A 21,023-nucleotide genomic window follows, 5' to 3' on the forward strand; every position below is an offset into this window, starting at 1 on the left:
ATGGACCAGGCCAGACCCCCTCAAAATATTTTAAGAAGGTAGCCAAGACCCTAAAGTTTTCTTATTTTAAAGGCAGATGCGAAGTGTATCTTCCAGGTAAGGTGCAGTGGGTCAGACCACCCAGCCGAAAGCAAAACAGAATTTATTTCAACACTACTGATGTGAGTATAAGAGGTACAGTTAGTAAGTTTGCAAGTGACACCAAAATTGGAGGTTAGTGGACAGCGAAGAGGGTTACCTCAGATTACAACAGGATCTGGACCAGATGGGCCAATGGGCTGAGAAGTGGCAGATGGAGTTTAATTCAGATAAATGCGAGGTGCTGCATTTTGGGAAAGCAAATCTTAGCAGGATTTATACACTTAATGGTAAGGTCCTAGGGAGTGTTGCTGAACGAAGAGACCTTCGAGTGCAGGTTCATAGCTTCTTGAAAGTGGAGTCACAGGTAGATAGGATAGTGAAGGCGGCATTTGGTATGCTTTCTGCGTTAGAGTATTGAGTACAAGGGTTGGGAGGTCATGTTGTGGCTGTACAGGACATTGGTTAGGCCACTGTTAGAATATTGCGTGCAATTCTGGTCTCCTTCCTATTGCAAAGATATTGTGAAACTTGAAAGGGTTCAGAAAAGATTTACAAGGATGTTGCCAGGGTTGGAGGATCTGAGCTACAGGAAGAGGCTGAAAAGGCTGGGGCTGTTTTCCCTGGAGCGTCGGAGGCTGAGGGGTGACGTTAGAGGTTTACAAAATTATGAGGGGCATGGATAGGATAAATAGGCAAAGTATTTTCCCTGGGGTCAGGGAATCCAGAACTAGAGGGCATAGGTTTAGGGTGAGAGGGGAAAGCTATAAAGAGACTTAATGGGCATATTCTTCACGCAGAGGGTGGTATGTGTATGGAATGAGCTGCCAGAGGAAGTGGTGGAGGCTACTACAACAGCAACATTTAAAAGGAATTTGGATGGGTATATGAATAGGAAGGGTTTGGAGGGATATGGGCCAGGTGCTGGCAGGTGGGACTAGATTGGGTTGGGATACCTGGTCGGCATGGACGAGTTGGACCGAAGGGTCTGTTTCCATGCTGTACATCTCTATGACTCTATGACAACCTCTGCAGTATTTGCATTCAGCTCTTTATCCAAATTTGAGCACAGGAGAATCAGTCAGGATACCAACCTCCTACACTACAACCAAATGGCAACTTGAGACTGTACAGAGCAGTTGTCACTTTGATCATTTGCAGAGAAGGGGGATGACCAGTAATCCCATTGTTGCAGTGGGTACACAATAATAACTGAAGAAACTATTCTTCACTGTGGCCAACCAAAAAGATTTCAATTCACCAACTGCACAGAGAGATATCAACTTCAAACCCAGAGGTCCACAGCACCCAGTAACAGAAAATGGAACAGGTACTGTAGCACAGGAATGACACTTCCGGAGAAGAAACACTACCCAAATGAACAAGCAATGACAATGCACATCATTAAGAGAATAGCACAACTTAAAGAATGTACATACAAAGTGTGTGCAGAGACAAATGAGAATAACGAACTGCTTATGCAGGAGAACAGCTGTGTGCACTGTGAGTAATTTGAGTAACTCAAAATGCATCATTTTTTGTATGAAAAGGGATTTTGGGGACAGAAATGCAATACTGTACTAACAGGTCTCCAGCTTTGCTATAGTCAGGTGACCTCAATCATGAAGCACTCACTGCAGGGATCCATCCTACAACCAGTTCAATGAAGACAGTACAGGCTAGACTATTGTCCTGTGAGCTCACAACAATTATGCACTGTTACTTGACAACTGTTAGGAGTGTTCAGAAAAATCTGCAATGACATAGGTAACATTGAAAAAATGTTTGCGATTGTTGTGAAGATTTGTAGGTCAGGTTGTGGTTCAGATCTTAAGTTTGCTCGTTGAGCTGGAAGGCTTGTTCTCAGATGTTTTGTCACCATGCCAGGTAACATCATCAGTGAGCCTCCGTTGAAGGGGAGATGTACTCTGTCTCGCTTTCAATTTGTGTCTCTTCGTCTGTTGTGGTGGATGATATCACTTCTGGTTCTTTTTCTGAGAGGTTGGTAAATGGAGTCCAAATCAATGCGTTTGAATGCCAGGCCTCGAGGAATTCCCATGCATGTCTTTGTTTAGCCTGTCCCAGGATGGATGTATTAGGAGAAAGTGAGGACTGCAGATGCTGGAGCTCAGAGTTGAGAGTGTGTTGCTGGAAAAGCATAGCAGGTCAGGCAGCATCTGAGGAGTAGGAGAATCGATGTTTCGGGAACAAGTTGAACTGGTGTCTCTCGTTATCGGTGTGTAAAGATAATAGTGATAGTTGGTTATGTCTTTTGGCAGCTAGTTGGTGCTCATATATGCCGATGGCTAGTTTCCTGCCAGTCTGTCTGATGTAATGCTTGTTGCAGTCCTTGCAGGGTATTTGTATATGATGTTTGTTCTGCTGGTTGTTGGTACAGGGTCCTTAAGATTGAATGACATTGCACATTTTATTCAATGTGAAAGGATATGAAGGACTAGATTGGGTTGGGATATCTGGTCGGCATGGACGGGTTGAACCGAAGGGTCTGTTTCCATGCTGTACATCCCTATGACTCTATGACCAATTTGTACTGATTGATGTAGAGTCATAGAGTTATACATCCTTTCAACTTGTGCTTCCTGAAAAAAGAAAGTGATGCATTTAAAAACAAACTTATCTTATACATTAAAACAAAACATTTCCATTCTGTATAACTATGATTCCATAAAATATTCTCTCCAAAATATTTAATACGAGATATTACAAGTCTAAGCATCAAAAGATAGAACAAACCTGTATTAACCATAACACTGCACTTTATACATACACAGAAATATATACATTTATGCAGCAACTTACATGAATACAGGATGCTTACAAGTGTTTGCAGCTAAATAAGTACTTTCAAGTGTAGTCATTGTTATACTCCAGCAGGGTTACAACAATGTGATGGTTAGATCATGAGTTTCTGTGATACCGAGTGAAGGATAAATATTGATCAAGGCCGTGCATATTTCCTGTGTACTTCTTTGAAATTGTGACATAGAATCTTTTTATGTCCACCTGAAACACTTGAAGCTAATCAAATCTTTTACTGCTGCCCTTCTTGAGGTCTGCCAATGAAGATTAAGCAACAAATTATTAAACCTCTACATGGTTCAAAATCATACAGAACTAGGTACTGACCCAATGAGATATCAGAGAGGTACTATTACCACTCAATTTTTCTGGTGGGGGGGTGGGTTACTCCATTATGGAAACAGAATGACTTAAATACAAGTACAAGCCTACATTTATTAATCTCTTGAGCGTATGCTGTAATCACTGGCAAAATCCGTGCTTATTGCACATATCTAGTTGTCATGCAACTATGCAGGTTATTATGTCATGTTACGGGTAGTTAAGAATCCACTATGTTGGTGTGTTGGGAGTCACATTTATGCCAGACTGGATAAGTATGGTATGTTTCCTTCCCTAATAGAAATTTAAAACCGTTTGATCTTTACAACGTGACAGCCCAACAGTGACTTTTCCTGAAGCCAACAACTATTTACACTTGTCATGTACAGCAACAGCCTGGCAATGTCTATGAAGTATGATTGTGTGCGTATGGCAATCACCCAGAAATCACCATTACCATCCTAGTCTCAATGGCAAGATCGACCTACCAGAGGTGTGAACACTGTAGAATACAGTCATGAGAAGGTTGCTCTGGGAATTATCCACATTGACCACACAAAATCACATGGAATCAAGTCAAACATGGTTGATGAAACCTCTGTTGATAACTATCCTATTACTCCCAGCACAAGTTGATAAACTAGTACTGATGATGGAAAGGGAACAGTACATACTCTGGGCTTTAATGTCTATCACAAAGACTGGCTTGGTTGCACTATTGATTGGGTTGGTTGAATCCTAAGAGTCACAGCTGCTAGATCTATAGTAGGTGGTGAGCAAAATAACAAAGAAACACTGATTGACTTCGCCTTTACCAATCTACTTGTTGCAGATATTTCTAGTCATTACAGTACTGGTGGGAGTGACCATTGTGCAGTCCTGTGGAGATGAAGTCTGGCCTTCACTTTAAGGTTGTCCTGCACCATGTTGTGTGGTAGAACTACTGTGTTAAATGCGACAGATTCTGAATAAATCTAATAATCCAAACAAGGCATCCATGAAGCTCTGCAGGCCATCAGCAGTAGCAAAAAACTGTACTCAGCCAGAATTTGTAACCTCGTAGCCTGACATATCTCACACTCTACTAGTACCTTCAAGCCAGAGGACCAAACCCAGTACAATGAATAGAGCAGGAGAGCATGGTATCCACAATGCCAGACATACCTAAATATGATGCATCAATTTGATGCAGCTACAGCACAAGGTTACTTGCATGTTGAACAGTGGTATCAGTATGCAATAACAGAGCTAAGGGAGCCCATATGGAACAGATCTAATCTCTGCAGTACCACATCAAGCTGTGATTACCATTGACAATTGAAGGAGGTTCCACAAAGATTGCCTTCTTCAATGATAGGGAAGCCTAGCATGGCATTTGGTATGCTTTCCTTTATTGGTCAGAGTATTCAATATAGGAGTTGGGAGATCATGTTGCAGCTGTACAGAACATTGGTTACGCCGCTGTTGGAATATTGCGTGTAATTCTGGTCTCCTTCCTATCAGAAGGGTGTTGTGAACCTTGAAAGAGTTTTGAAAAGATTTACAAGGATGTTGCCAGGGTTGGAGGATTTGAGCTATAAGGAGAGGTTGAAGAGGCTGGGGCTGTTTTCCTTGGAGCATTGGAAGCTGAGGGACAACCTTATAGAGGTTTATAAAATCATGAGGGGCATGGATAGGGCAAATAGACAAGGTATTTTTCTTGGGCTGGAGCAGTCCAGAACTAGAGGGCATAGGTTTAGAGTGAGAGGGGAACGATATAAAAGAGACCTAAGGGGCAACTTCTTCACGCAGAGGGTAGTGCGTGTGTGGAATGAACTGCTAGAGGAAGTGGTGGAGGCTAGTACAATTGCAACATTTAAAAGGCATTTGGAAGAGTATCTGCTTAGGAAGGATTTGGAGGGATATGGGCCGGGTGCTGGCAGGTGGGACTATATTGGCTTGGGATATCTGGTCGGCATGGACGAGTTGGACTGAAGGGTCTGTTTCCATGCTGTACATCTCTATCAGTGCAAAAGACAAAGCTAAAGTGCTTCCATCCATCTTCAGCCAGAAATGTCGAATGATTGATCCATCTCAGTTTCCTCCAGAGGCACTTAATGCTACAGAAGTCAGTCTTCAGGCAATTTGATTCACTTCACATGATATTAAGAAATGTCTGAAGGCACTCGAAGGCTAGGAGCTCTCATGACATTCCCACAACAGTTTTGAAGATAAGTACTCTGAACTTAGCTAAGCTGTTCCAGTACAGCTACAACATTGCATCTATCTGGCAATGTTGAAAATTGTCCACTTTTCATCAGAAAAGTGATGAAAGAGGTAATTGAAAGGAAGCATAAAGCAACACTTGCTCAATAATAACTAGCTTGTTCTCAATTTGGGAACCACCAGGAGAATTCATCTGCTGACCTCATTACAGCCTCAGTACAAACAGGAGTTGAAAAATGTGGTGCTGGAAAAACACAGCAGGCCAGGCAGCATCCAAGGAGCAGGAGAATCGAGGTTTCGGGCATAAGTCCTTCTTCCTGATTCTCCTGCTCCTCGGGTGCTGCCTGGCCTGCTGTGTTTTTCCAGCACCACATTTTTCAACTCTGGTACTCCAGCATCTGCAGTCCTCACTTTCTCTCAGTACAAACATGCACAAGAGAGTTAAACTCTAGAAGTGATAGGAGTGTGACTGCCCTTGACATCAAAACAGCAGTTGGCCATACATGGCATCAGGGAGTCCTGAGAAAACTGGGATCAATGGGAAATCGAGGGATAACTCTGCTGGTTGGAGTGATGTCTAACACCAAGGAAGACAAGATGGGCTTGTTCATGGTCAATCATCTCAGTCCAAGGACATTATTGCTGGTGTTCCTCAGGGTAATGTCCTAGGCACAACCTTCTTCAGTTGCTTCAATGACCTTTCTCCATCATAAAATCAGAAATGGGATGTTCGCCGATGATTGCACAATGTTCAGCACCATTTGCGACTCCTCAGATACTGAAGCAGTCCATATTCAAATGCAACAAGATCTGGACAATATCCAGGTTTGGTCTGACAAGTAGCAAGAACATTCACACCACACAAATGCCAGGCTATGACCATTACAAATAAGTGACAATCTAACCATAGCCTCTTGGCATTCAATGGTGTTAGCAGCATTGAATCCCCCACTATCAACATCCTGGGGGGGGGGGGGGGGAGAGGGTGTTGATAATTGACCAGAGACAAGATACAATGCAACAACTCATCCAGGTTCCTTTAACAGCACCTTCCAAACCTGTGATCTCTATCAGCCATTAAAAGGGCAGCAGGCAAAATGGAACATCACATCCTTCAAGTTCCTCTCCAGTGACACACCAGTCTGATTTGGAATGATACCATTGTTTCTACACTGTTGCCGAGTCAAATTCCATGAACTCTTTTCCAAACACCACTCGAGTATATCTACGCTCCTAGGCATGTAACAATTCAAGGTGGCAACTCCTTTCTCAATGGCATTTAGGGATGGGCATTAAGTAATGAGCTTGTTATTAACATCCACATTCCATGGACAATTATTTAAACATTTACTCAAAAAGCTCAACACACCATCCAGGGCAGAGTAGCCAACCAAATATCTTCAACATTCACTCCCTTCACCACCAATGCACACAGTCATAACAGTGTATCACTTGTAACTTCTACAACACTTTTCAAACCCATTCTTCTACAACAATAAGAATGACTAGATACCTGGGATCATCATCATTTGCTCTCGTATATCACCATTCCTTCATTGTTGCTGTGTCAAGATCCTGGTTCTCCTTTCCTAACAGCACTGCGGGTGTACACACAATCCAAGGGATGCAGCTGTTCAAAAAGGCAGCTTATCAACATATTGGCCTAGCCAGCAATAACCACATTCCTTGAACAAATTAAGCTTATATCTGTCAAATCTAGCATGACCGCTACTACTTATGATCCATTAAGTGCACCAGCTATATTGGGCAGCTCTCTGATTTTGTAAACCTCCAGCATAATTCAGAGATAGATAAAGTGCTTGTGAATGATATATTACTGTTTGCTTGTTGGGGAATAGTAACTTAAAAAAAAATCCGAGTGTGAGATCCCAAGTACATTCTAAGAGACTAAAGTCACAAGATTCTTCCGTCTTGAACAAGTAAATGTAAACTTTACTATATAAAGTTAGAACAGTAGTAGAATCTAAAATGTATATGCAACTGAAATTTTAACATCCAGGATTAACCCGAGGTTAACATCATAACAGGTAAACAGTAGTCAAATATCCCACATTGCACAGCAAATTGCTGATCCCACAGATTTCTCACCAACCCCTCAGTAGGTTATCTAATCTCATTAAGATTTTACAAAGGATCTCAATTCTTCAGTTTCTAAGATCTAGTTTCAGAACTCCATCAAAATCTGCCCCAACAACTGCTTACATCCTGGCACTTCATTCTCCCATCTGGACTGCGCTGCCTGGATTCTGGAAACTGTACTGCAGCATCCATTCATGGACTCAATTTCAGCTTGTCTAGAGACAACAAGGTTCACCAAGCTTGACCTTTCCTAGTTCTAACCTTGCTCAGTTGAACCTATCAAATAATGTTTGTAGACTTATTTTGCCCCACTCTCTTGTACTTAACTATTAGCCCTCACAGCTCAAGACTTTTACAAAGGCCTAGGCCCAAAACTTCACTGACCTATTCGCTCCCACAACTATCCCAGAGTCTTTTTTAAAAAAAACCAAGAACTGCAGAAGGTGGAAATCTGAAAGACAGAAATAACGAAAATCTCACAGGTCTGACAGAGTTTGTGGACAGTAATCAGAGTTAATGTTTCATATCCATTGACCCTTTTGCCCAAGTCTTAACTGCACATTGCTACAAAACAGCTCCTGGAACACTTTCTGTCGCAATAAATAGAAGTAGCAGAATTCACAGCAGCACAGTTACCAGAATTCTCTAAGTAACTAATTTTAATCTTGGAAATGCTCTTCAGTGACCCTTGGATTGTTTTGAGTGATCTATTGAAAACCTAGCAACAAACCCCACCCTTGCTCAAATGCAGATTTAAATGTAGCCACTATTATAACAAGCAAATGTAGAACCATTGGAACACCCGTTTCCTTGAATTTTATATTAAAAAAATATAAATACGCAGTGGCAGCATCCCTGCCGTTGGACTGAAACACCCAGGTTCAAATCCTACCTGTGTAATATCTCTGAACAGGTTGATTAGAAGAATAGGTTAAATCAAAAACAAAATTCAGAGGTTAATGGCTTATATGGTTTAATTGGGTACAAAAAGAAATGCATTTCACCACAAAACCAAATGTAATCTTTATAAGCATTGGGGACGTGAATTTTTCAAATCGCAAAATAAAAGATTGGAATGTATATAGGGGATTAAGGTAGAATGTAAATGTCATAAACTTTAAATTTTAAAAATACAAATTTAACAGAACAATGAATTTGCCATTCAACAAATATTAAATTCTTTGAGTCAGTGTAGCTATTTAGCAATAATTATAAACCTACAATACTAATAAAATTCTAATTACACTGTGCTAAACAATCTGTACTTTTTAAACAGCATGACAATGTATAAGAATGGCTATTCTCATCAGTTCAATAACTACTAATTGATTGTTATCTAGGGAGACCACAACAATTCATCCTCTGGAGATGAACAGAAATACAGAGAGGAATTCTGGATTTTTACATTTCAAAGTGCATGCATGGACTCCAGAATTTGCTGCCAATTTCAGGGAATTAATGACAGAAAATTCTGACAGCTCCACTGCCATTACTAGAGAAAATTCACTTCATTTATTGCTGACAAACATTTATCTTAAACACCCATTTAAAGTAGTACATATTAGCCCTATATGCATTGATTTAATAAGGACCTGTGAAGACAATTTTCCCAAGCCTGTTTAAACTAAGTCCCAAAAGAAAGAAGTGATTGCTTTCTTTCTACGTGAAACCACTGTATAGCAACTCTATACGATTTTCTCTATGGTTTATTTTCTGTTGAATGCACAGCTGTGTGAACTTTACAGCTACCCCCATTGTTCATACTGATTGCCAAAGATGACAAAACAGGCCCATGCCTTTTTTCACCACACTATTACTTCCTGTCATTGCTTTTGTCCGCAGCCATAATCTTGTTGTAAATAACCTCTAATGCATGCTCATATAGCAACATATTACCTCTATATTATAGCAATCTATAACATTTCTTACATTTAACCTCTGCTGTGATAAAAAGCCTATGTTGTTTTAGAGGTTTGCGTTTCAATCATAATAATACTGAATATTTCCCCATCTGACATTTATTTTTGTAGCTACTTTTACAGTACAATGTCTTTGCATCCAGCATTTCATCCTTTTCTAAAATGTTATCAGCGCCATTGAAGAGAAAATGTAGACTTTGAGAACAACTCAAATTAACATTGTCTTTATTAGAAGTCATCTGTGTATTGCTATTCCTACAGACTGTAACAAACGTTCCAAATTTTAAAAACTGAATTCAAATTACTATTTTGAGATCTGAACTCATGTACACTGAATTATTGACTCATGTATACTAGATATAACAACAAGCAATGCATGTAAAGGGGTTTATTTCATACCTCCAAGATGGCAGGGTCTGTCTGACAACTGATGGCAATACAACTTCCAATAAGTAGTGCAATGATAAATGACCGTAACACAATATGGTCCAGCAATTTGCGTAAAACCTTTTGAGAAATTTTGTCTTGTACACTCCACTCATCCTAAATAGTAAATAAATCAAAATGAATTTCAGAATCCTCTGTACCAATAGGCAGTGGAGAGTTGCTCGAACACTTGCATTTACAAGCTCTGATACATTTTGTAATGTGATTCTAAATCAAAATGGAGACAAGTTTGTATGAAATGTATGTTAGTTCAAGCAATCTTGTAACAAACCAAGAACTGTATACATTACTGAGAATAAGGGCAGTATTAATTTTAATCTTGTCCTTAAATTAGCCATATTCTAAACAAGAAAAGTCAAGCATTATAGATTTACTTACCATACAATAGATTTATTTACTACACAGTAAATGTAATTGTATACAAACAGACAATAAAATCTGACACATATGTAACATATCAGACACAACTGTGGTAGATTGGAGATTCAAATCTCTTTAGTCTGAGCTCAGTATCTTAGGGGTTTAGGAATCCTATATATTTGTTTCAAAATCTACTTTTTATAAGCCCTTCTGTTTGACAGTCGATAGGTTTCAACATTACATAGTACAACTGGGGTTGTCAACCCTAATTAAATGTAATTTCAGAACAAGTGAGGTAGCAGTGCTAACCACTGAGCCATCATGCCACCCATAAAGTTTACAGTTAACTGTTTAAAGTTTAGTTTTGGGCATCTGATTATAAAAGGAAGTGTTTGGTATACAATTCAGCCAGGCGATGCAGGGGATGGGAAATCAGTGGTCATGAGGAGTTATGAGAACCAAAGCAGAAAAAGCAGACAGAGTAATTATTTGCCTCTTTTTGAATTATGAAAAGAATGATTGAAAATGGAAAGCTATTTCCTATTTATGATTGGTCAATATGAGTTATTAATTTACAAAGATCGCTTTGGGTCAGGATTGGGTTAGAACAGAATGACATGCAAGTGGTTCAGACTTAGGACAGAATCTTGTGCAGGCAACAGGAGTCTTGGCTGTTGGCTGGAATGTTAGCAAGATCCCGGCACCGCCTCTTTTAAAGAAGGCCCATTATACCTTGTATTATACTCAGGCATTTGACAGGCCAAAGGCAGGTCTTCCTTAGCATCAAGAAACTCAGGGGCAGAAGTCACAAGACAACAAGAACTGCTAGGCAGTCACAGACTACCATGTATGGCTTCAATTGGCAGTCAGCCATGAAAACTGTACGTCTTACTCCAAGGACCTGATTATGAAAGAAAACGGCAGGGTCCCCAGCCACCATCCCTTGCCTGATTAAGCACCTCCCCAACTCATTAAACTCACTAAGGAAGAAGGCACACAATTCCAAACAATTCCACACCTACACTACTGCTGTTTTGAAGTGAAATTTGATAAGTATTTGTAAGGTAAAGAGCTATGAACTTAAAGTAACTTTAAATTATTCTAACAATAAGCCAGCAGACATGGTAGGCCTAACGCCCATGTAAAAATATTGTTTTCAGAGAATTTTCATGCCTTTGAATCATGGTGTGCCGATGCTCAAAATGCAGTGTTTGTCAGTCATAATGTACCAAACTAATGTATTGTGTCAAAACTGTAGCATGTCAGATGTTACAGTAAAGTTAGCAGATAACAAATCTGTTACATACCTTTCCTTCTATGATATCATTGAAGTTAATTGTTAACTCTTTGATAGTGATTCTAGGTTCCTACAACAGAAAAACAATTATATTGCTAAAAATGACATATCACTGTACTTAAAAACTGAGATGTAATTTTATAAATAGTAACTTTGAATAGTTCAACACTTCCCCTCTGAGTCACGTCCCATTGATTAGAATGGCCTTGGCCTTGTGATGTAACCGTGGATTTTTTATTTCTTGAAGTTTGAGTTTCTGGTTTTTGAATTAATAATAGGTGGGTTGTGTGCGTGCCTAAAGTTAACAATTCCTGCAAAGTCCCCATTATCCGAACCTCATTTTCTAGGATTCTCATGCAACCAGCAATTGACAGGAGTAACTTTCCTTAGTTCCTGGAAACTGATTATGTTGATGGCTGTATAGATTAGTGTTCCTGAGAAGAGAAGGATGTATACTGAATTAGCTCCTTAGTGTGAAAAGTTAGTGTTAATTCCAGACCAGGACTGTTGGCATAAATGCCTGAAGTGGTTACTTAAAGCTTAGTATATTGAAATTCAGGTGTATGATAGCTCTAGAAAAAAAGATGCACGATAGTTCAAAGAAGAAGCTATCTGCAGTTACAAATTTAAGAAGTTCAAGTCACCAGTAATTTAGACCACTGAAGTGTTAGATACAGGGACTCCAGTGTATTACGCATGCAGCTTTTTGGGTACTATAAAAAAGCTAGGAGAAAGTGAGGACTGCAGATGCTGGGGATCAGAGCTTAAAAATGTGTTACTGAAAAAGCACAGCAGGTCAGGCAGCATCAAAGGAGAAGGAGAATCGACGTTTTGGGCATAAGCTTATGCCCGAAACATCGATTCTCCTTCTCCTTTGATGCTGCCTGACCTGCTGCGCTTTTCCAGCAACACATTTTTATACTATAAAAAAGCTGCCTTGTTTCTTTTCAGTTTACAAAGAATTGCTTTGGGATTAACAGGGATTAACCTTGTGTTTTAAAATCTTTGGTGAACAGTTAGGGGAGGGAGGAGGTGCTACTGTACAGTATTGTAGTATAGTTTATAAACTGATGGTTTGGATTATTCTATCTTAAACTTCATTTCACCAGCCAGAGGGTGTTCAATCTGTGGAACTCATTACCACAGAAGGCTGAGGAAGCCACGTCACTGAATGTATTTAAGACAGAGGTAGCTGGGTTCTTGATTAGTAAGGAGATCAAAGGCTATGGGAGAAGGTTGGAGAATCAGATTGAGACATGCATCAGCCATTATCGAATGGTGGAGCAGACTTGATAGGCCAAATGGCTTAATTTTATTTGTATATCTTACAATCTTATTTATTTTATGATATATTTCTGTTTGACTGTAAAAGCAAGATTAACAGCATTGTATGCTTATGTTTGACTGAGAGATCACATTGTTAAAACTAAATCAAACAAAACATGTTCTCTCAAGCCAGGTTCTGATCTGGGATCTTGCTTATTCGACATTAACATTAGCTGCAAATTAAACACCTCGTTCCCAGGTATCCCACCCTGATGATTAGAACAGAATGATTACATATGTGATCCTCGAGATGGAATGATCTCTTTTGTCAGTTACAGTAAGTTGTCAAGTGGTACTTGGTCCATTATGCCTCTGAACAATTTTTCTCAAACAATTTTACACTTTTTAATCGCATTAATCATGCAAAGTATCATGGGCAATCCATGGACTGAAATAGGACGAGGGTCTTGACTGACTAGGGCTACAACCCTTAACTGACTGGAGTCCATCTTCACTCTACAAAGGACTACTTGCCTTTGATTTTCACACATACTGCTGGTGCTTCAGACAAATCGCTGTAGTGTATTTACCACATGGACAGCTGGCAGGTGCCTGCAAATGTAATGCTGACATTCCATTGTGCCATATATAATATGGCCCCTCTTTCTCTCAAATGTTTGTTGCTCCTGAAATGTGACTAACTGTCTACCTCTTCCTGTGTGCTAAAAACAATGCAGGCACAAAGGCTGATAGTCTGTAACTGTGCACTAAAGTCCCTGTCCACTAAGTGAGCATCATGACCAACACAAAGGCAGCCAGCTAGTAAGACTGTTAGTACGTGCTAAGAAAGTGTTGTGAAAGAGACAGGCTGGTAGCCTTCCAGCAAACAAAATGAGCGTTATTTGAACAAGGGTCAACCTGCAATTAACTTCCAGGCCAAGTCCTATAAACAAATATCAGTTTGTTTGTTCTTTTAAAACAAAGCAAGCTATTGCTCAGTCCAAATGTCACCTGCGACTCTCAGTTTATAGCTCCAAACCAAAAATGATAAAAGGAAAACAGTGACAGTTCTAATAATATAAAATGGAAAGTGGAAGTTTCAACCATTACTTTTTGTTTACAACTCAAGAAAAGTCAAAATGTGGATATTCATTTATTGATTATAAAAGGGTTATATAGCTTTTGGAGAAGCTCTGTTGAATACATTCGAGACACAAAATGGTATAGTCTCTGGATTAAAAACAAACTGTTCAGCAATAGCTTCTGGATTTGCTTAGAGTTGTAGCTTATCTGAGTGGGCAGTTGCACACATATTCAAAAGCCTGCAAGCAAGACAGATCTCTTTCTCTCTCCCACTCTGAATGGAAGAAAACTAGCACTAAAAAGAAAAGAATTTCAAACTTAAACCAAAAACCAAGTTCCATCTGACCCGCTACTGAATTGAGGATCACTTCATTCCATCCCTTTGTGGTATGGACTCTTGGGCCACAGAATTTGTTCCTTTTTGCCTCTATTTTCCACCCAAGATATTTCTACAAGTGTGACTGTCTTATCTAAAGTATTTGTGTATGTGTCTTGATTTAAAGCATTAGAAATATACAGCATGGAAAATGACGCTTCAGGCCAACTCGTCCATGCCAACCAGTAATCCTAAATAAATCTAATTCCATTTGCCAGCATTTGGCCCATAAATCTCTAAACCATTCCTATTCATATACCCATCCAGATGCCTTTTAAATGTTGTAATTGTACTAGCCTCCACCACCTCCTCTGGCAGTTCATTCCATACACACACCACCCACTGTGTGAAAGAGTTGCCCAATAGGTCCTTTTTAAATCTTTCCCCTTAAACCTATGCCCTCTAGTTTTAGACACCCCAAACTTGGGAAAAAGGCACTGACTAGTCACCCTATCCATGACCCTCATGATTTTATAAACCTCAATAAGGTCGCGCCATAACCTCTAATGCTCCAGGGAATATAGCCTCAGTTTGTTCAGCCACTCCATATAGCTCAAATTCTCAATTTGAAGTGGGATACAGTTTAAGCTTGCTTATTCTTAATTAACAATCTATTTTGCCACTGTTAAATTATAAGCTTGTTATAATAAGTAATTTTTTGTTTTCTTGTTTATTGATGGAACCTGTATGGGCTTCTTTCACACAATTCTGTATTTCAACAATAATATTAATCATTGAAATACAACTGCACATGGTTGCAACCAGTGTCATGACCATAGATTGTTTCATTGAAAGACAGATCAAAGTTTAATTCCAATATGCTTGTTTCTTTAAAAAAAAAGAGCTGGTGCGGCCTAAATAACCACAGATGTAAATTCAGAGATAGAGACCCTGAAATGTATCCTCAGCAAAATCTGTAAATGTTCTAGTTCTGGGTGCATGGTTGGTTCTCCAATTTGTTTTTTGCTACACAGAATTGTTTTCCGAGATGATGAGAGAAACAACCTGGGACAGAAAGAGCTCAACCTCCTGTTGTCAGAAATTCAATTTTCTTCTGCTGCTCAAAAGTTGTGCAGTTTGTATGCTGGGGCCTAGCTCCATTGTCTTTTCAAATTGGCTAAATGGCAAGTGAACCTTTCAGCTTCCACTGAGTGAAATTATAATGCATATATTAATTTGATGGTGAAACAAATTTTTAACAATAGCTCAGATGTCTGGTTTCAATATCTTTAGACAAAAATGATAATTTCAGGGCTGACGGCTTCCTTTATTCATATGGATTTGCCAAATGTTACCTCCATTTGTGATCAGGTGACCAGTATAGCTATTTTGATTCTTTTTTTTCTTTAAAATCCACTTTAAACCACTTTATAACAGAGAGATGCTGGAAGTTAAAATTCAATGATCCAAATTTACTATTATTATAACAGCTCCCTTTTACGATGAACATTCTGCTATGAATATACAATAACAGTACAAAGATTGAGATGACAATACACCCATTCCACATTCACACTCCTTTCTAAACTGGATTTAAAACCCAGTTAAGGATAAACAGTTGCACAGGTTTCCAGGATTGTGCTAGCATCTCAATTTTAACCTTTGGCTGCCCAATTCTATAACTGGGATGCAATTTAGTTTCTAGAAGGTTTGTGAGTTATAATCTGTGGTTTGCTTCTAGTAGGCTGTCTGGATTTGCATGTTATACCTCTTTTGTATTTATGTTACATCAACCTTATTCAATCAATGAGTTAATGCGTGAGACGTGGCGCTATTGCTTGGATCCGCTAGTAGGTAACTCTGCATTTAACTCACTGGTATGACCTCTGAAGGCCTCTATCAGTGGTTCCTGCTGTACTGTATGCTCCCTTCCATATCTATTTATTTTGTTCTAACTGGTTCCATTTTTACTGAAATACTACTGCCATCACATGGATATTCAGTTTCTGCCATATTCTCCAGTGGCCCTTCCACCAAGTAAAGTTTCACCTTCATTTACTCTTTGTAGGCCTGAGAACTTCTCTGGTTCTCCTGTAATTTTAACATCAAGTTATCTGTTGACCAGATCTGTAGCTGTGGCCCGCCATTTTTGGACACCTTCCCTAGACCTTGTCTTCTTTTATGAAAACTGGTCTAACCCCAGCGCAGATTCTTTCTAATACAGTTGGTCTGTCCTCTATCATGTCTAATTCAAGGTACCATTTTGAGTCAAGCTACCATCTTGAACTTTACTGGCTCCTGCAGAGGTTCCTAACTTCTCCAGTTCCATCTGTTGTTTTCTGCTGGCTTTCTCCAGACTTTACAGCCTTTTCAGGCTGTGTTTTCCTACTTGATGGGTATATTTTGCTAAGAGATAAATTGTTCCCTGAGCATTTGCAAGTCAATTACTAAGATTATCAAGTGCAAAAAAATAGGAATTTTGGTATTTACTGACATTAATTAAAAAGTGATATAAACTTGTTACCCATGTGCATTAAAGGGAAAAAAAATTATAACTGTTTAACCTTTTGAGATGTTAGATTTTCAATCTGAGATTACAAGTGTTTTAACAGTTGACCTGCTTCCTCAGCAGTAATGGAATTTGTAGATCTTTGAATTCTCAGTGAATGAATATTTCCCCAATTTGCTACCACACCCCCCCGAGATTGCGAGAGAAGCAGACAGGGAGAAAAAGAATTCCAGTTCGCATTGTCACAAATTAATTGATCAAAAAGGCTGTTAAAATATGGTCCCATGTCTATTAAGAGAAATGAAGACCTAGTGGTATTATCACTGGACTGTTAGTCCAGAGACCCAGGTAATGTCCTGGGGACATGGGTTGAAATCCTGGCATAGCAGATGGAATTTGAATTCATTTAAAATCTGGAATGAAAGTCTAATGGTAACTATGAAACTACTCTTGATTGGTGGAAAAATCTACCGAGTTCACTTATATCCTTCAGGGAAGGAAACAACTATCCTTACCTGGTCTGGACTACATATAACAGCAACGTGGTTGACCGTTAACTATTCTCTTTGCAATAAATGCGGAACCTCGGCAGTGACTGTCATCCTGGGAATGAACTTAAAAAATCCAGATTCTCACCCCATTGTCTTTCCTAACTAGTTAAGAGACAACCATCCTTTCATCTCCCAATACATGAAAATATATTATATTTATGAGTTAAACAGAAGATGCTAATTTTTTGATGCAAAATCAGTTGCTTCGTTTCTATGTAATAAGAACAAAAAAAAATAATGCCAGTCCTGATGGTTTTATTCCACATGGATCTCCTGATGCTGAAGATCACTGTAACCATTTTAGGTCTAAGTTTCTTGTTTTATAAACCCTTCTTAGTCGATGGAAGGCAACATATAAAATTCTCTTTGTTATATGCCTTATCAAAGTATGCCTAGTTTCCCTTAAGCTCTTTCTCTCCTACTTTACTATCTTATCAACTTGAAAGATTTGTCGTGCCATTAAGTCTCAAATTCTTTCTCACTACTTCCAAAGAACACCATTGTATTATACAGTCAGCAATATGCAATAGTAGTCCAACTTTCAGTTCATTTTACAGTTTCCAAATAAAAGGTCTCTATGCATGTTTTAATTATACTGTAGTCATTAATTCTGTTGCAGTTTGTACCAGCTAACTAAAATAAATATTTTCCTTTGCAAAACTAACATCCTCCTGCACTGGTTTACTGAAGTTATCTAAATTAAATGAATTCGTTCACTCTTTTATTAGGCCTGCAGAAGTGAACAACCGGAGCAATGGTATTGGATCTGTTGTGACTCAATTGTCCCTAAACTGCACCCTAAATTGATTTGAACTTTTCTGGTTAACAAAGGATAAAGATTACTAATATTAAAAGAATTAGAGAAATCAGCTGCAACATTAATGTAAGATTAACAGCCTGATTGATCTTTTTTGTTATAATGTGTTGAGCACCACAGCTGCCTCCCTACAATCAATCCATAATCATTCTATAAGTACATTTAAGTTGTCATTGGACAAGCATACGGACGAACATGGGATAGTGTAGGTTAGATGGGCTTCAGATTAGTATGACAGGTCGATGCAACATCAAGAGCCGAAGGGCCTGTATTGTGAAGTAATCTTCTATGTTCATTCATCAATACAAATAATATCCTAGAGAATGGATAGGTTATCGAAAGCAGTAAGCTGTCTTGCAGAATGTACAGATCAATTATATGGAATTAAAAGCAAGCACAAATGTTCAGTTTACAGTGGTATGGAGACACGGAAAACATACATATCCTCCCATGGGTAGGGAATACACAGGCAGAAGAGCAATCCATTGGTGCCTCATAGCATCGTTAAGTTGGTGCCAGCTCTGTGCTAATGGCCATAATCATAGCATTTGAAGTAATAAATCCATAGCAATGGCAGAAGAGACCCTTTGCAGAAAAAGAAATCCTGGATGAATCACAAGGGATCTAGCGTATTTACATTTGTTACAAAGCCAACAATGTAGCACCAGAATACAAAAGGAACACACAATCAATAAATGTGTAATACACCTGGAAAAGACACTTACAGACCAAAACAATACACATCTCAGCATTGTGCACAAACCAGAACACCTTACACACCAAAAGTGAAAGCATATTGAAACATTTGTTCTTTGAATGCTTCAGCTCAGTAGCTTGCTTTTCTATATAACCTCTATCATATCGAAAATAATTTTTAAAGTGTCCAAGTACACACTTTAAGCTTTCAGTTATCCACACACCATAAAACACTCAACCCACTGATTGGACTCTCACCAGATTTACGCAACCAATTCACACAATTTACCCTTAATTAATATATCACCTGTTACCTCTTTCCATTAGGTCTCAAACGTTCCTACAGGTCATATTAGGTGATAAGAGATTCCAATTTCCATTCAACTGTAGAATAACTTAGATAGCCCTAATTCAACTACATTCAGAGACAAATTGTTTATTCAGTTATATCAATCAGCAGCTTCTGTGAACATGACAATTATATTGTTCAAAAAAAAAGTAATTTAATAAAATGTCACAGAATCTTTAGTTTTATTAGAGCAGTAATCTAGGTGGCATTTGGTAAAAAAGAAGAAAAAACACCAAGTGGTTTCTTGAAATTATCAGTGTAACAATGCAAAACCTATAATTCTCAAGCAATGATTTAAACTACAAGAATAAGATCATGTGTAGGTTTAGAGATTTTTGATTATTCAAATAAAAAGCTAAACTCCAATTTTAAACCATAAACTCACAATTACTCTGGCTTTATTCTGTCTCTCTACAACATTTGCCAACCTAGGAATGTATAAGAGCAACAGGAAAGAAAACAATATATTTACTGAAAACAGTGTAATTTTACCTATAATTCCAGATATTTAAGTAATTCTATTGCTGTAGTATGCTTTCTTTCCCCAATGCTATGGTGCATAAAACAACAATACATTTGAATCAGCCTGCAACATAATACTGGATTGCAAAACTTAAATATAAAACACTAATTGTGTGCATGTTTACACTGAAAATAATAGATGCACTAAACCTAGTCATCCAGTCTGAGGGTAACTAAAACATCCCCATAGCAATCTTGAATTTTGTTGGGTGAGAAGGGATCACTCAGCAATTGAATGTGTTGTCCAGCCATGCCGAAGGCACTGTCCAAAAGACATCGAGCACGGATCAAAGGTTTTTGGACACTCAATTATGCACTTTTTTTTTTAAAACGTCCGATTAAACACTGCAGTTTTTATTCTGGCTGTTTGTCTTTTGTCTCCAGCCTATCCAAAGACTGGAGAGTGACCCTGGGTACAATGCCGGGGCTGGATTAATTCCTAACACACCACGTGCAGGGAGTGGCCTGCTTCACGACAAACCACCACCACCAGAGTAGGCCTGGCTGAAGCACGGGTTCACCGTCTGCAATTTAAAGATTAAAAGGAAATGAGGGGGTTGCACTCACGATGACAGAGTGTTTCCTAAGGTCTTGCAGACCCGCTAGGTCCATGATGTTGGTGGTGTGCGTGTAGTTTGCCATGGTTTCGAGGCGACGCTAAGCCAGCCCCGGCCCTGTCCTTCACGGTGAGCCACTCAATCCGCCGAGCCACCGACGAACACTCCACAGCCGCTGAACCGTCACACTACCTCCCCTGTGACGACACGCCGCACGCTCCAAACTCACCGAGGCTGCGCAAAGCGGCTTGCGCCTGCGCTGTTTTGCGGGCACTGGCGGGAAATTTAAAATGAGGGGAAAAACCGTCCACGAAGGTTGGTGCGATGTATTGATTAAACAGTAACGCTTTACTCATTCATAAAAGTTCGTCCTTCCTCCATCGCTCCTAATCCATGAGGTGGATTGCCTCCGCCTTGATCTAGCACCGTCCTGAAGCAACCCTTCCACTACCAGAGTGAGGAGGGAATCAGTCCCCTAACTGTTCGAACTGGTCCAGTGTTCAATGTGGCTCCAATCTGTCCACACGCTGAACACCAAATCCTTATGTATCGTGAGAAAGAATATGACCGTGGGAATAGCTTGAGAGGTTCCTTCAAAGAGTTGCTGCCACATCGATGGGTTGAGCTGGTTCCTCTGTGTTCGTTGCACTAATATATATATATTATAGACGTATTTGGATAACTGCATTTGTTATTTTAGATGGCATATCCAATGGGTAGAAATAAATCTCTCAATTTTAAACTTGTATGGCAGTTACAAGTACACTTGACAACTGAAGGGGCAAAGTGCCTTCTATTGTATGATTTAAT

The 21,023-nt window shown here is 39.2% G+C and overlaps 1 protein-coding gene across 3 annotated transcripts in view; it reads right to left on the bottom strand.

Annotated features, from left to right (window-relative positions):
- Window positions 1–20,680, bottom strand: part of LOC122563580 (cation channel sperm-associated protein 4-like) — a 74,251-nt gene extending 53,571 nt beyond the window's left edge. The window contains exons 1-3 of one of the 3 annotated variants that reach the window (XM_043717488.1): window positions 20,224–20,680; window positions 11,558–11,617; window positions 9,843–9,986 (exon numbers count right to left, since the gene is read on the bottom strand). In XM_043717488.1, coding sequence (XP_043573423.1) covers window positions 9,843–9,986; window positions 11,558–11,617; window positions 20,224–20,298 — 279 coding nt within the window. In that variant the 5' untranslated portion in view covers window positions 20,299–20,680. The remainder of the gene's footprint in view (window positions 1–9,842; window positions 9,987–11,557; window positions 11,618–20,223) is intronic. The other 2 variants (XM_043717487.1, XM_043717489.1) reach the window with 2 other exon arrangements.
- Window positions 20,681–21,023: the final 343 nt, after the last annotated feature.

This window comes from Chiloscyllium plagiosum, chromosome 27 (genome assembly GCF_004010195.1).
Source record: "Chiloscyllium plagiosum isolate BGI_BamShark_2017 chromosome 27, ASM401019v2, whole genome shotgun sequence".
NCBI lineage: Eukaryota > Metazoa > Chordata > Chondrichthyes > Orectolobiformes > Hemiscylliidae > Chiloscyllium > Chiloscyllium plagiosum.